Raw genomic sequence first — 12,988 nt, forward strand, 5'->3', positions numbered from 1 at the left:
TGTGCAGCCGGCGTTTCCTGGAACATGCGCCTATCACAAGGTAAACCAATCACCATCAGTCTCTGGCACACTGCAGCTGTTTTGTCGGATGTATAATGTCTCTTCCCCTCCTCTTATCCAGTTCCTGATTCCCTTCCACAAATTCTGAATATACGGACACCTTACTATCTTTATCCTCCTCCCCAACATTGAAGCCACGCACAATACTGTCGGCATTTATGGCACGTGAGACGTGTCGGGTTTCAAAATTGCTATTACTATCATTTTACATATATAAAAGACCTTGGCTATGAGCGAGAATGAGACATGTGCAGAGTTTCGAATCGCCTGGGGTACAAGTGCCCCCTCACGCACAAATTCTAGTCTATAACTTTTGCCTTGAGAACGTCAATGATCCATTAAGAGTAATCTTTGCTGGTCTTGGAGCAAAACGACGTACTAACTTATAGTTAACTATAATCCATTATGTAATCCGCTTCTTATTGGCTAGTTATAACTTACATTCAGCGTTTGAGTATATTCTATGCTGAATAAAATGGGATGGGATTTTTAACGGTATACCGCTTCTTTGAAACCTCTTGGGCTATATTATAGATATACCGCATGCGATCAATGGTTGTGTGTGCAAATCGGATCACTTGAATATGTCCGTCGATATAAACGCAATTATGTAGCAGTTCACCGTCATGAGACGGAGGCTTTGTCCAAAAGAATTATTATCAAAAATCACCTGAAAAAATGAAGCGAAAGAAAGATATGAGCTCTGTGGGAGGGAGGGGGGTGGGGGTGGTCGCTAATCGTGTATTTGGCTGTATAATGCCACAAAATTGACACTTTAGGCAACCGGTTGATAACTCTTGCGGCCCCATTGTGTTTGGTTCCATTGAGCAGTGTGCTTCGCCATATCCGTAAGTTGGCTCCCATGAGCATCATCATCCAGAGCCCGCTGTAGCCGGCCTTGGCGACGCTGGCGTATACACCACCAGCCGAGGGCGCCAACCATAAGCGCTCCTGCAACTGCTGCGCCGACGTATACCCCGATATGCGCTCCTTCACCTAGATCATCCCACTTCTCAGCAGTAGTCTCTGCTGGCACTTTGTTGATCTCTTTCTTTGCAGTGGAGTTGCCACTAATTTTGGGAGTAGGAATGTCAGTCATTGTAATCGGATATTCAAAGCATTCGGATAATTGCACTCCATTGAATGAATTGGGATACTTACCTGATTACATTGATACTTTCCCACGTTCCAGAGGTTCCATTATACGTATACTCCTTTCCTGAATGGAAGTCCTGAACACGAACCTTCTGCACCGACATGATGAAGGGCACATCAGTCCAGTTCACATAACCACCTCCCCATTCGAGGTTTCCCAGTGACTCTCCTTTGATACCAACGGGCCAATTGCTGATTTTTACTCTGGATGGTGTCTGTGGATAGTTCTTTCCATAGACAGTCAGCGGCTCGGAGTAGTTAACTGTTCGTACAAGGTCGCCGTCAATCCACCACTCAAGACGATCTTTATCCCAGTAAGAGGTGTAGTTGTGCCATTCAGTGTCTGCATTCGAAACAGCGTGATACCCGCCTCGATCGCTCGTAGTGGTATTCCCTTTCCCGAAGAAGTCAGACTGGACACCACTTGTATTGTATCCGACCCATTCCCAATCAATCTCATCAAGATCATCCGATTGAAGAATCACGCTGCTGACGATTCCAGCGCCCTTTGCCATTTTCACGTGTGCCTCCATAATCCCAAAGAAGATGTAAAAGTTCGACACCAAAAGAGTGGATGCGTTCTCCGCTCGAATGGCAAAGTCTGCGCCTTCATCGGTGTACTCGATTTTGCCCGTTTCCATATCCCATAACTTTTCGTCGAGGGTAGAGTTGAATAGCCATGTATGCTCAGTTCCAAGCGCAGCTTCCGGAGAGCAGGTCGTCGATTTAAGAGGGTTGCAGTCGGTTACAGACGAGGATGCCCCTGTTGTAAAGATTATGAAGGCAAGAAGGAAAAGAACACGCAAAAGAATGGATGCCATTGTGGATGGCGTGTAGAAAATCGGGATTTTGTAAAGAATGATTAGTTTGACATTGCTCACTGTTGTGGTGTGTGATCTCGAACACAAGTGAAAAGAATCAAACACTCTCAAGGAGAGATAGAGTGTCTGTGCCTGTGTCCCTGAATAGGCACATTTCAAGGTCCCACTTGATACCGCACTAACGCAGGATCCATTTAGAATAATACCAGTGATAAGAAGCAAAAACAGCCAATTTCAAGTTTTTAGTGGCAAGACTCGGACTCGCAAGGCTTAGCGATCTGCCAGGGGCCCGGGAGGCTTGCATTGGAACGCACAGTACAGATCTTTCGATAGTTCGTTCAAACTTGAAATTTCCGCTGTGTGAGACATTGAATACGGTTATATCTTCTGCATAATAAAATTTCCGGTCTTTCAAAAGATCCATTGTTCAAGCCTTCATTCTCCACTTGGGCAGTTATCTCCGAGGCCTTTTGTTCCAAGGTTCGGAGATAGTACATACCTCTAAACTGGCTAACATGATATTGTGTGAAAAGAACTTTGGAGTTGAAAGATTGAATGACTCATGGCTTGTTGATCTACTCCTTGCGCCTCATAATTTTTGGAGCAAAAAAAGTATTAGAATCAGTCTACCCCTAATCTGTTCCTACGAGTCTCATGGCCAACAGTTGCCGACGTTTCTTTGAACGTAAGCTTCTCCACTTAAGTCGTCGGAGAGAACCGTAAAGTGGGACAGAGAAATGACTAAGTGACTTAGCGGACCTTAAGTTACCCAAAGTGGTTAGACCAATTATGATTATCCTGTTGTTCCGAAGATTCACCCAGACACAACTCAACCCACACCACATGTGCAGAACCAGTCCCTTTCCACGAATCTGCTGGAATTTTCTGACAGGTGAGTTTTTGAAAAGTGGGCCAATGATAACACCTTTTTGAATAACATCACCCTAAATGATTTACCAACCAGGAAGAAGTTCCTTCTATACACTAGATTTGGTACCCCTAATTATAACACCCTGACTACCCAGACATGGGCTGAGCCATGGCTGATAGACTACTCATATCTTCAAACCCACAAAGTATCGAAATTTGGAGATTATTCTATTCTTAGTTATTTGTTAAGATTTTTTTTCCTTTGAAAAGCAAATTTAATGTTATTAACTCATGTCTGTGGGACTAATGCATATCTCCAAAAAAAGAATTAATTGACAAAATCATTACGTGTGATCAAAGCACTTCTCAAACCACCAGAGAGATTGATTCAGACTTCCGCTGCCAGCGCCTCACGCCGGGAAGTCGAAGCAGGATCGTAGTAAGGGATCTCACCCAGTGAGACAACCCTGTTACCCTGCCTCTTTCCGTCATAGTCACTGCACACATTGTTAGCTGATCGGCAAGTTTTAGCACAGAGAAAGATTACTTACTTGGTAGCAGTATGGAAAACCGAGCGGCTTTAGAAAAAAGGCATTAGCGTGGTAAATTCGCTTTATAGGAAGGAATGGACTTACTTGTCCCAGATCGCAACATCATTCTCGTTCCACTTGTATCGCACCTGAAGATCGTGGTTCTCGGCGATGAGTTGGTTGACTAAATAAAAAATTTAATCATGTCTTTCTTTCACTGACTACGGAAACAACTTGAAAGAAGTAACTTACAGTATTGCTTCAAGATCTGGCTTTCTCGCTTGGTGACACCTTCAATCCAGCCAGATTCGACCTGGCCGGCGGCACCGAAGAGGCTCTTCCATCCGGTCACAGGATTGGTTCGTACTAGAGGGCTTTCGATTTGTTAGAAAATCATGTTTGTTTGAATTTCAAAAAGCTAACATACTGTGTGGCCTTGAAACTGTAGCCAGTGTTCTCTGGAGCCCCACGGTCGCCCTCGATGAGATCAATCTCATGTTCTTTGGAAATTTCATTGAATCGAGGCTGAGTAATGGTCAGTAAAAGTGCAAGTGGCATATCGCAAAGTTTAATCGTTATACCTGATAGTGAACCGCTTGCAGGCTGTCTGCGAGTGCCTGAAACGAAGGGGACAGCCTATCATAAACTTCATAACCAGAAGCCCATAGAGTGTCACCACCAGATTGATCCTCGGGAGTGTCGGTGATCTTCAAGATAGCATAGTCGGATGGCACATTTTCAAATGTAATACTATAAAGAAAATATCAGTATTATGTCTCGCTAAATGACGCGATTTGCATGGTATAAACTGACTCGGCATGCCATCCTTCGCTAGCCAGATGACGAGAGGCATTCGAGAAGCGGCTTCCATATAATTGGCGATTGACCTGTCGAATATTCATTAGATTTAAAATATTTACAGTTGATGGAGGCAATTCTCACATCAGATGAAATCACAGAGATCTCGTCATCTAGCTTGCCCTCATTGACTGTAATGTTTCGCTTACTGTTGTTGACAGCGTGACGGTGTAGCTGATATTGTCTTTTAGCTAAGATGTCAATTGATTGGCAATATAGGGGGACTCCGTACCTTTGATGTAGCAGGCTTCCCGGTTAGCTCTCCAAGCTTCTGTCCGAGAATTTTCTGTTGGTCAGAGTTGATATCCTGGCCGCGAAAGAAAACCACACCACGACGGGAAACTTCAGGGCGTCAGTTTATTTTAGTTCCTATAGGGTAGTTACATGGAATTACCTGTGATGGCAAGGTCACGAAGCTTATCATCATCGTTCAAGAGATCAGTCAATTGGACACCGGAAAACTCGCGACCAATAACCGGGGTGACGTCGAAGTTCTTGTACTCATTCAAGGAGCCAGAGTACTTCAAAGGCTCTCGAATATAAGTTTTCTGGGAGGTTTCCTGCGCCAATGCCAACTTTCCAGTGGGAGTAGGAGCAGAAGGCGAGATCACATCAACTGAAGGAGCCATGATTGAATATTCGTTCTACCGATCGTGATTATTCAAATAGAAATAAAAATAAAAATCGCAAAATATCGATCTGTAATGATTACTTCTGATCAAAACTTGGAAGGTTGAATATTCAAAACTACAGTGCAATATGGGTGCTCTTTATATCTGCGACTCGAGCTACAGTCATTTGTCAGAATACAGCGGACCAACCCTGAAGGTAACAGCCACTGAATAAACTTGTCTACGAATGGTCTCACCATTTACAGAGTGAGCGTGCACAAGATGTTCTTCAAGATTTACATTGCACCATATTTTTGAACTCAGTATAAACCATGGTCTATACACAGAGACAATGGCGTATTACCGAAAAGTCGGCTGCATAACTATAAACCCCTCACTGACGACATATTGCAACATGATTGTTGAGGAGGAAGCCACTAATCAGATCAAGAAGATAGAACAGCAGAGACGTGATAGGTGAGTTAAGCTCCGACATTTGGAAACGAAATATGGAAAGCTAATAAAACCATCCGTTGACTGAATAACGCATCGCTGGATAACAGCAACTCCCCAGATCTAACATCTTGGGGCTTGGATAACCGATGAAGCACATGGAGAATTTTACCACGAGACCTTTGAATTTAGACTGGGCTCTTGGGACGTTTGCACGCAATAGCTCGGTATAATGGCTAATACAGTGTTCTTTCCTTGCATACGTTCGTAGTTTACTGGTGAAACTATGGCTCTATAGGTGCCACGGACATGAACTTGACAGGGATTGTTTTTAGACAATAGTCTATTTTGAATTTGGGAACCATAGTTCATCTAGGACAGTAGTATTATATCGAATAATTCACTACTAAAGACAATATGCCATCGCATGGATTGCATCCCAATATCATATATCCAAAATCAGTACGAGAATCGGAAATCAAGTCTAAAGATGCGGTTAGCTTGTGATACGGTCAATTATATAGGATTTGACTCAATGCTCATACCTCTTGTTTGTCATCACTGGATTTTCGCGCAGATAATTCTCTTTCTGTTCACTTGACATTGCGGCCCATTTCGCGGCATTACGTCTGTATATTATGTTGGTCAAAGTATTCAGGAAGATAATCGAAGCCCTATCACTTACCTATTCAACCACTCATAGTAGAACTTCCCAGAAAGGAAGATCACAAAGCTAGTAACCGCCATCGCAATCAGAACCTTGTTTCCATGCTTATAATATGGAGCGTCTTTAGTAACGTAAACCTGTTCATGATGATCAGCTTTAAGCACATACAAGAAATCAACTTGTGATACAAGTTGATCTCTATATTCAAATTTAGAATAATACTCACATTAGCACTTGCAATACTACTTAATTGAACGGACATGTTATACAATGCAGAAGCGACCGTTCTTGTCCGTACAGATCCAGCATTTCGGGATGTCAGAGCCACCAGTACAGGATGAATACTCGGTGCGCCAACCAGAAGCGAGAGTACGGCCCATCGAGGCCAAGGCATGGCTTTCTCAGGAAGGACTTCGAGCGTAATCACCAAAACCAAGTACCATAACTCGGCGCAGGCACCAAGAAGGAGACGTTGATTGAATCGCTCTGCCAGCCATGTCGTACCCAACATGGTAATTATAGCCACGACAGCAGCAGGGATAACAAGAAGATTGGTTTGAAACGTTGTAAATCCGATACTTTTCAGTTGTAGAGTGAGGTAGTTCTGGGCTGGTGTAGTCGGGATTTGCCAGACAAGTCCAATTATATAAATGGGCCACATATGATAATCTTTTAGTGAATGCCAAAGCCGCTTTGGGGTGACTGGTTGGCGATTGTGCATGCTTCCTTTGCTGGGATCATCACGGAGGACCCGGTTGACAATGATCTTTTCTTCGTGTTCCGTGAACCAGCCGTTCTTGCCGCGGAACCCACCCTTGGTTTGTACCGGGGATGCAGGCATCCAAAATGCAGCGATTATTCCAATAACGCCGGTAATGAGGCCCTCATAAGCAAAGAGATAGCGCCAAGATCCACCACCGTGGGAATCGGTGATATGCAGGAAACCGAATGCTAGGAACGAGCCGATAATGCCAGCGACCGTGTAGGAGATCCAGAAACAAGTCAATCTGTTTGGAAGTTCGTTCGATTTATAGAAGAACGAGAGGAAGAGAACCGTATCCGGAATACTGGAAAGCACAATTAGTTGGAATCAGTAGAGAACAGATAACATTGTCACTCACAATCCTCCTTCAAGTAAACCCAATAAAGCTCGGCATGCCAAATAAGACTTCTTTCCCGTCAAAAACGCTTGACAGGCTGCAAGGATACTCCATAAGACCATTTGAATGGGAATCCAGCGGTCGGGACCCAGTCGCTTCGAAACGAGCTGGGAAGGCATCTCAGCAAGGAGGAAGACTACTAAAAAGATCGTCTGTCCCAGATTATAGTCATTGCTGGTCATTTTCAGATCTTCGAGGAGGGTGCTTGATAGTGCCTGGGAAATGTTTCCTCGGTCAAGTTGTAGTGCGAAAAACGTCACGCAGGCGAAGGTGCATACACGCGCGTCGATCTAGCTCGGGCGCATCAGTATTGACGCTTGATTGAGAATAGCAAGGAAAAAGATACATACCATTCGAACAATGCGCTTTTCTTCCTGTTCAGTCCATTGGAACTCTGGGTCCCATCGGTGAAGGCCCTCATAGCCATCAATTGGGCGGTAGAAGGAATGGTCCTCTGTTGCTTCGAAGGTACCATGTACAAGCTGCGTTGTGCTCTGTTGCCATTCTCTGTCAGAGTCATCTCCTGTAAGAGTTCCTTGCGATTGCTTTGGGTCTGTCGAAATAGCAGTCGCGTTCTTTTCCTCGGAAGACATGTTTAAGGATTGTCCGAAGTAAACACGACTAGACAGGCTGCGATTCACAAAAACAAGATGTACAGCGATCTGAATGCATCATTTATTTAAGAGATAATTTTTAGCACGGACTTCAGTTGATAAGGCATGATCACGGCATCCCGGTTAATAGTGAGCTGCGACAGCCACATGTCGTGCCTACCAGGATGGATGAAGCAATCGATGCTAGATCTCCTGCTTGCCAAACACCGAATAGTGAAGGATTTGAATCGCAACATATTTAAGGTATATTGAGCAATTTGATCTTGCCGCCACAATTTAAAAGGTGCATCTTGTTTCAATGAGCGATCCTAACGAAACATGTATCAACTAAAAGACTAGGCCTCGCGATCGTGTTCTTGGCGGCCCTGGCTCCTCGGCTGTCCTGGCCCCCTCAACTGTCTTGCATCACCGGAGGTTTTGGACACGCCATAGGAAAGCAAAGAAATAGTTTTTGACAGGCGCGCCAAGAGCCTCCAGTTGATTGATTAAAACATTCTGCATTTTTATTGGAGGGAAGTCAGTCGCACATGGCTCCCCGCCATTCCGCCCAAATATGTCAATGCTGAACGTTGTTGAGTGTCGAAAGTGGGCCATCAGTAACTGCCACCTTCCAATGCAATTTTGGTGACGAATTCTCTGTCCTCGCTACTTTGCACCATATCATAGAATACTCCCTTTGAGTTCAATAGTTCAGCTGGTGTACCCGATTCTGCAATACAGCCTTCTTGAATTACAATAATCTTGTCAAAGGATGCGACCGTTCTTAGCCGATGGGCAACAACAAGCAACGTTCGATTGAATTCCCTCTGAATCACATCTTGAATCTTTTGATCTGTTTTGTCGTCAACAGCAGAAGTTGCCTCGTCAAGAATGACCATTTTTGGCCCCCTCAAAAATATTCTCGCAAGGCACAACAGCTGTCTCTGGCCCTGTGACATGTTCGCTCCTCCTGCACTGATTTGTGAGTCCAACGTAAAAAAACCTGATTTTTCGTTATCGTTTTCTGCGAGTAGTCCCACGCGTCGAAGTGCGTCGATCAGACTTTGCTGTGAGAACTGCCCGAAGTAATCCAGATTAGACTTGATTGTGCCAGAGAATAAAACCGGGTCTTGCGGAACGAATCCGATTCTCGATCGAAGGTGTTGTAGCTGAATCTCGGAAATATCAATTCCATCAATTATGATGGAGCCAGTCGCTGGGTTCATAAAGCGAAGAAGTGCTAGTGTCAATGATGATTTTCCTGCTCCTGTGCGACCGACTATTCCAATTCGTTGCCCACCACGGACTTGGAAAGAGATCTCGTTTATCACAAGTGGAAGATCGGTAGAATATTTCAAGCTCAGATTATTAACTTGAATTTCGCCTTTAGAGGGCCATTCTGCAGGGGACTTACCCCCTTGTGGTTCAGGTTCTAAATTGGAATAAGAGACCACCCCAGAGGCGGCATTCATATAGGTCTCAAGCATGCCGAAGTTATTTACGGCTGTATAGCATGCGTTGGCAAGTCCCATCGAGAATGTCAAAGTAAATCCCATGAGAGATGGATCCGTCACAGAGTTCGATAATAATAAAATAATGCCTGCTCCAGTTGTGAAGAGAATACCTGAAAGAGACATTTGTAGACCAAGCCAACGATTGAAAATCCAAAAGTGTCGCTGGGAGATTGTCAAGTTATCAATTCGGTGGTGCATTTGATCGATAAACCTGTCCGCCCCGAATGCCCTGATAGTTGAGGCTCCGGCTGCAGACGTGGCAAAATATTCCAATATCTCATTATTGCCTTCTGATTCACCGCGTTTCACAAGTTTTCGGGCTTTGACATAGCCCTCGGCCACCGTTGAGCACCAGTATATCAAAATACAGGCCAAAATGCTTGTGTATATAGATGCATACATCCTAATGCGATTTAGCTTTCAATAATTGAACATTGGTATTAAAAAAAAAGCTTACCCGACTGCGAGGACGATGAAAAGCTTGATCATACAGTCAACAAATCCCGACATGGCTTCCAGGAGAAGATCATCCACTTGTCTGATATTCGCATTGAATCTTATCAAAATTTCTCCCAGTGAAGTGTTGTCCAGCCATAGAAGTGGCATGCGGAGTACATTTTTTGTCATTCTCCGGAATAGATCTGTTGAGGCACGCATGGATCCTGCAAAGGCGTGTGCGTTGAACATCAGCTCTAAGATAACGGCCGACACAGAAGCTAAAAGATATAACCCGAGAAAGAACTTGGGGCTGCCGTGATCAGTGTCTTCTCCAAGTCCAACTGCCCTCTCTGGGCGCGTGGAGTTGATTTTCCCCAGTGTCCATGTCGTCAGTCCCAGTACAAGCTGCTTACCGCATAGCCCAATTGCACACAGAGAGCCAAACTTGACGCCCCCGGCAGCGGCAAAATAGCTTTTGTATGTCTCCAAGTCAGTTTGTGGTAAGAAGAGCTTGGATTTTGTCTTGCTTCCAACAATATTTGTTGTTTCTTGTTTCAATGGCGGGGTTGTTTGCACCGAAGTTTCTGATTCCAATATTCCCACATTATTCTCCATAAAACTAACATTCTCAATGCCTGTTGCGGAGCCATTTCGAATTTTGGCAACATATTTGGCTCTTGGTAGACACAAAGCCACCTGATGAGTGGCAAGTATTCTTGTGCGCCCCTGGCACATCTCACCAGTCAGCGCTTTGAAAACAGCTTTTGCGATATGACTGTCAAGCGCAGATAGTATATCATCCAGGACCAACAACTGCGCTTTTGAGTACAATGCCCTTCCGAGAGCGACTCGGGCACGTTGACCCCCACTAAGCTTGACGCCTCGAAGCCCGATAAGCGTTTGGTCTCCTTTCAATAGAGACGCGAGATCGGTCTCGAGTGCACAAGCCTGAAGTACTTTCCGATATCTGATCTCGTCGAACTCACTTCCGAACAATATGTTCTCCTTCAGAGTGGCGTTCTGGAGCCATGGAGTCTGAGAGACGTATGCGACTGGGTGGCTTGAGGGTGCGATGATAGATCCACTGATTAGATCCACATCTCCGAGTATAGATGCGAGAAGCAAGCTTTTCCCTGAACCGGTCTCCCCATGTATAATGCTCAGCTCACCAGCTGGAAACTCGAGATCGGTACAACGAAGAGAGAAATGGCGAGTGGTGTCTGGCTTCGTCGCATACCCCTCAGAAGGCCATTTAATGCAGGCATTTTTGAATGAAATTGAGCCTTGGGTGCTGGGACTGCGTATTTCCTTTCGCTCGGATTCTCTCAAAAATGATTCCATACGCTGTGCATTTGCCCGAGCGTCAAAATAATCTTGAAAGACAACGGGCACAAATCCGAGTGTGCCTTGGAGATGTGGCAGCAGCTCAATCATGGGAAAGATAATCGACGAAGAGACCTCAGCTTCAGTGTATGCGTAGGTAAGAATTGCTGCGGTGGTAACAAGAAAGGGCGACGCAACGTTCCACGCGGATCGGATATTCGTGGCGATAAATCGCTGGCGTATTTGCTTGATCTCTTCTTGACGACATAATTCAATACGTTCTTCCCATTGTGCTTCCAAGGCAGAAAATTTTATTTGTCGAAGAGAACCCACCGCTTCAGATATCGTTTTTGCCTTCTTATCTCTTGCGCCCGTTAATCTCTTTTTCGCATCTCGTTCCTGCTTGATGACCATTTTATGTATAGGTACGATTCCGACTGTCACAACAATTGCCACAACAGTACTTCTCCATCCCAGGAGTCTCAAAAGAAACAAAATGGCAAAGAGAAACTTGACGAACGAAAATGGTAAAATGTAGTTCACGGCTGTGAACTTGCTGAATGAAACCGCATCAGAGGATAATAGATTTGTCGCCTCGGGTTTATCACCTGTAAATTTGGTATCTCTCACCCTCAAAAGCTTCGAGTAAATCGCCATTATGAGCTGTGCACGAACTGGGATTCCCATCTCCGACCACTGGATCCAAGCCATATGATAATGAAGAACGGTTTCGGACACGGCTGAGACCGTGATACCGATCATCCAGATCCATGCGGCATTTGTGGGCGCACCACTCTGCTCCAAGCATCTCAATAACTGCATAGTGCAGTAAGGTGAGCCAAAGGTGATGACTGATCGAATGACCATGAGCGTCCATTGCTTTGCAAATCCACGAAAACGTTCAGATAAAATATGATTCCATAGCGAAGTCTCAGAGAGCACAATCCGTGGCTGGGAGATGGATCGAGTCCCATAGTTCAGAGCCGGGAGTTTATCTAGTGAAAGACTCTGGCCTGCAATCTTGAGTGCATTTTGACACCACCGCATAGAGTACCGTGAAACTGCTGAAGAGCTACTTTCTGAATCGACGAGCCTTCCATCGGCGAGGAAAACCTGCGGTCGGCGGGGAAATAAGATTTGAACAATGGCCAGAAGAGCAGCCAGACATATCTCCAATGATGTAGTAATTGATATACTCCAAGACTCAGTCTCATCGTCAAAATGTTTAGTATAAATCCCAGTCAAGGTAATCAAAATAGCCAGAAGCGACCCTCCGATAACTGAGCTATATAGTTTGGGTGGGTGTTCTTGCCAATGCAAAGAAGTGCTATAAATTGAAATGATGGGCTAGATTGCGATATGGTGTTAGTTTAAAAGTATTCCATTCTCATACCATATCATAATAGTAATTTTATCTCAAGAACTTGCTTGAATTTGAATTGCTTACCCATGACAGCTTGCTCAAAACACCGGGTGTATACCAAGATAATTCTTCCCTTGCATATCCGCCACCTAGAGTGATCGCGCTGACCCCCGAGAATGATAACGCAGAGGTCAAGTATAACAACTTTCGTACTTGCGCCCGATAGATTGCCTCTGATTCTTTTGAGGCGATCCCATCTTCGTCGGAATACATATTCAGCAAGGATCATTGAGTCCCGATTAAAAAAAAGTGCGATCGATAAACAAGGACCAAACTGTCAGAGTCTATTATTTTTTTCTGCTGCGGGCGTTGGAGGGACAATAAATTTTCAAATATTCATAGCATAGATCATCTTGAGGCTAATATCTTACTGAAATAGATCCGGGACTTGGTCAACCCCGAGTCAAGGCCAGAGTCAACTCGGTCAATCTCAATGCTAGCCTTGCCCGGAGCCCCGTCGGATCCGAGTCTCTCCTAACATGGCTCACTGTATAGATATTATCTGAAAACAA

The 12,988-nt window shown here is 44.7% G+C and overlaps 4 protein-coding genes across 4 annotated transcripts; all 4 read right to left on the bottom strand.

The window, feature by feature from the left end:
* Nucleotides 1-835: 835 nt before the first annotated feature.
* Nucleotides 836-2,036, bottom strand: N7478_008282 (glycoside hydrolase family 16 protein; the record flags this gene model as incomplete). Its single annotated transcript, XM_056924496.1, has 2 exons — nucleotides 836-1,130; nucleotides 1,222-2,036. 2 exons carry the CDS (start codon nucleotides 2,034-2,036, stop codon nucleotides 836-838), a joined length of 1,110 nt encoding a protein of 369 aa, XP_056777222.1.
* A 1,258-nt stretch (nucleotides 2,037-3,294) lies between these two features.
* N7478_008283 (TauD/TfdA dioxygenase family protein) lies at nucleotides 3,295-4,923 on the bottom strand (the record flags this gene model as incomplete). Its single annotated transcript, XM_056924497.1, has 10 exons — nucleotides 3,295-3,403; nucleotides 3,458-3,484; nucleotides 3,542-3,620; nucleotides 3,689-3,810; nucleotides 3,864-3,961; nucleotides 4,018-4,186; nucleotides 4,250-4,323; nucleotides 4,379-4,468; nucleotides 4,527-4,636; nucleotides 4,689-4,923. The coding sequence occupies 10 exons, from the start codon at nucleotides 4,921-4,923 to the stop codon at nucleotides 3,295-3,297; spliced, it is 1,113 nt and encodes a 370-aa protein (XP_056777223.1).
* Nucleotides 4,924-5,817: 894 nt separating this feature from the next.
* N7478_008284 (Major facilitator superfamily domain general substrate transporter) lies at nucleotides 5,818-7,778 on the bottom strand (the record flags this gene model as incomplete). The annotated part of the gene is made up of 6 exons (XM_056924498.1): nucleotides 5,818-5,842; nucleotides 5,904-5,987; nucleotides 6,044-6,162; nucleotides 6,252-7,092; nucleotides 7,147-7,475; nucleotides 7,536-7,778. The coding sequence occupies 6 exons, from the start codon at nucleotides 7,776-7,778 to the stop codon at nucleotides 5,818-5,820; spliced, it is 1,641 nt and encodes a 546-aa protein (XP_056777224.1).
* A 614-nt stretch (nucleotides 7,779-8,392) lies between these two features.
* N7478_008285 (P-loop containing nucleoside triphosphate hydrolase protein) lies at nucleotides 8,393-12,689 on the bottom strand (the record flags this gene model as incomplete). The annotated part of the gene is made up of 3 exons (XM_056924499.1): nucleotides 8,393-9,695; nucleotides 9,750-12,400; nucleotides 12,501-12,689. The coding sequence occupies 3 exons, from the start codon at nucleotides 12,687-12,689 to the stop codon at nucleotides 8,393-8,395; spliced, it is 4,143 nt and encodes a 1,380-aa protein (XP_056777225.1).
* Between the last annotated feature and the right edge of the window lie 299 nt (nucleotides 12,690-12,988).

This window comes from Penicillium angulare, assembly GCF_028827245.1.
Source record: "Penicillium angulare strain IBT 27051 chromosome Unknown utg000005l_segment0_segment0, whole genome shotgun sequence".
NCBI lineage: Eukaryota > Fungi > Ascomycota > Eurotiomycetes > Eurotiales > Aspergillaceae > Penicillium > Penicillium angulare.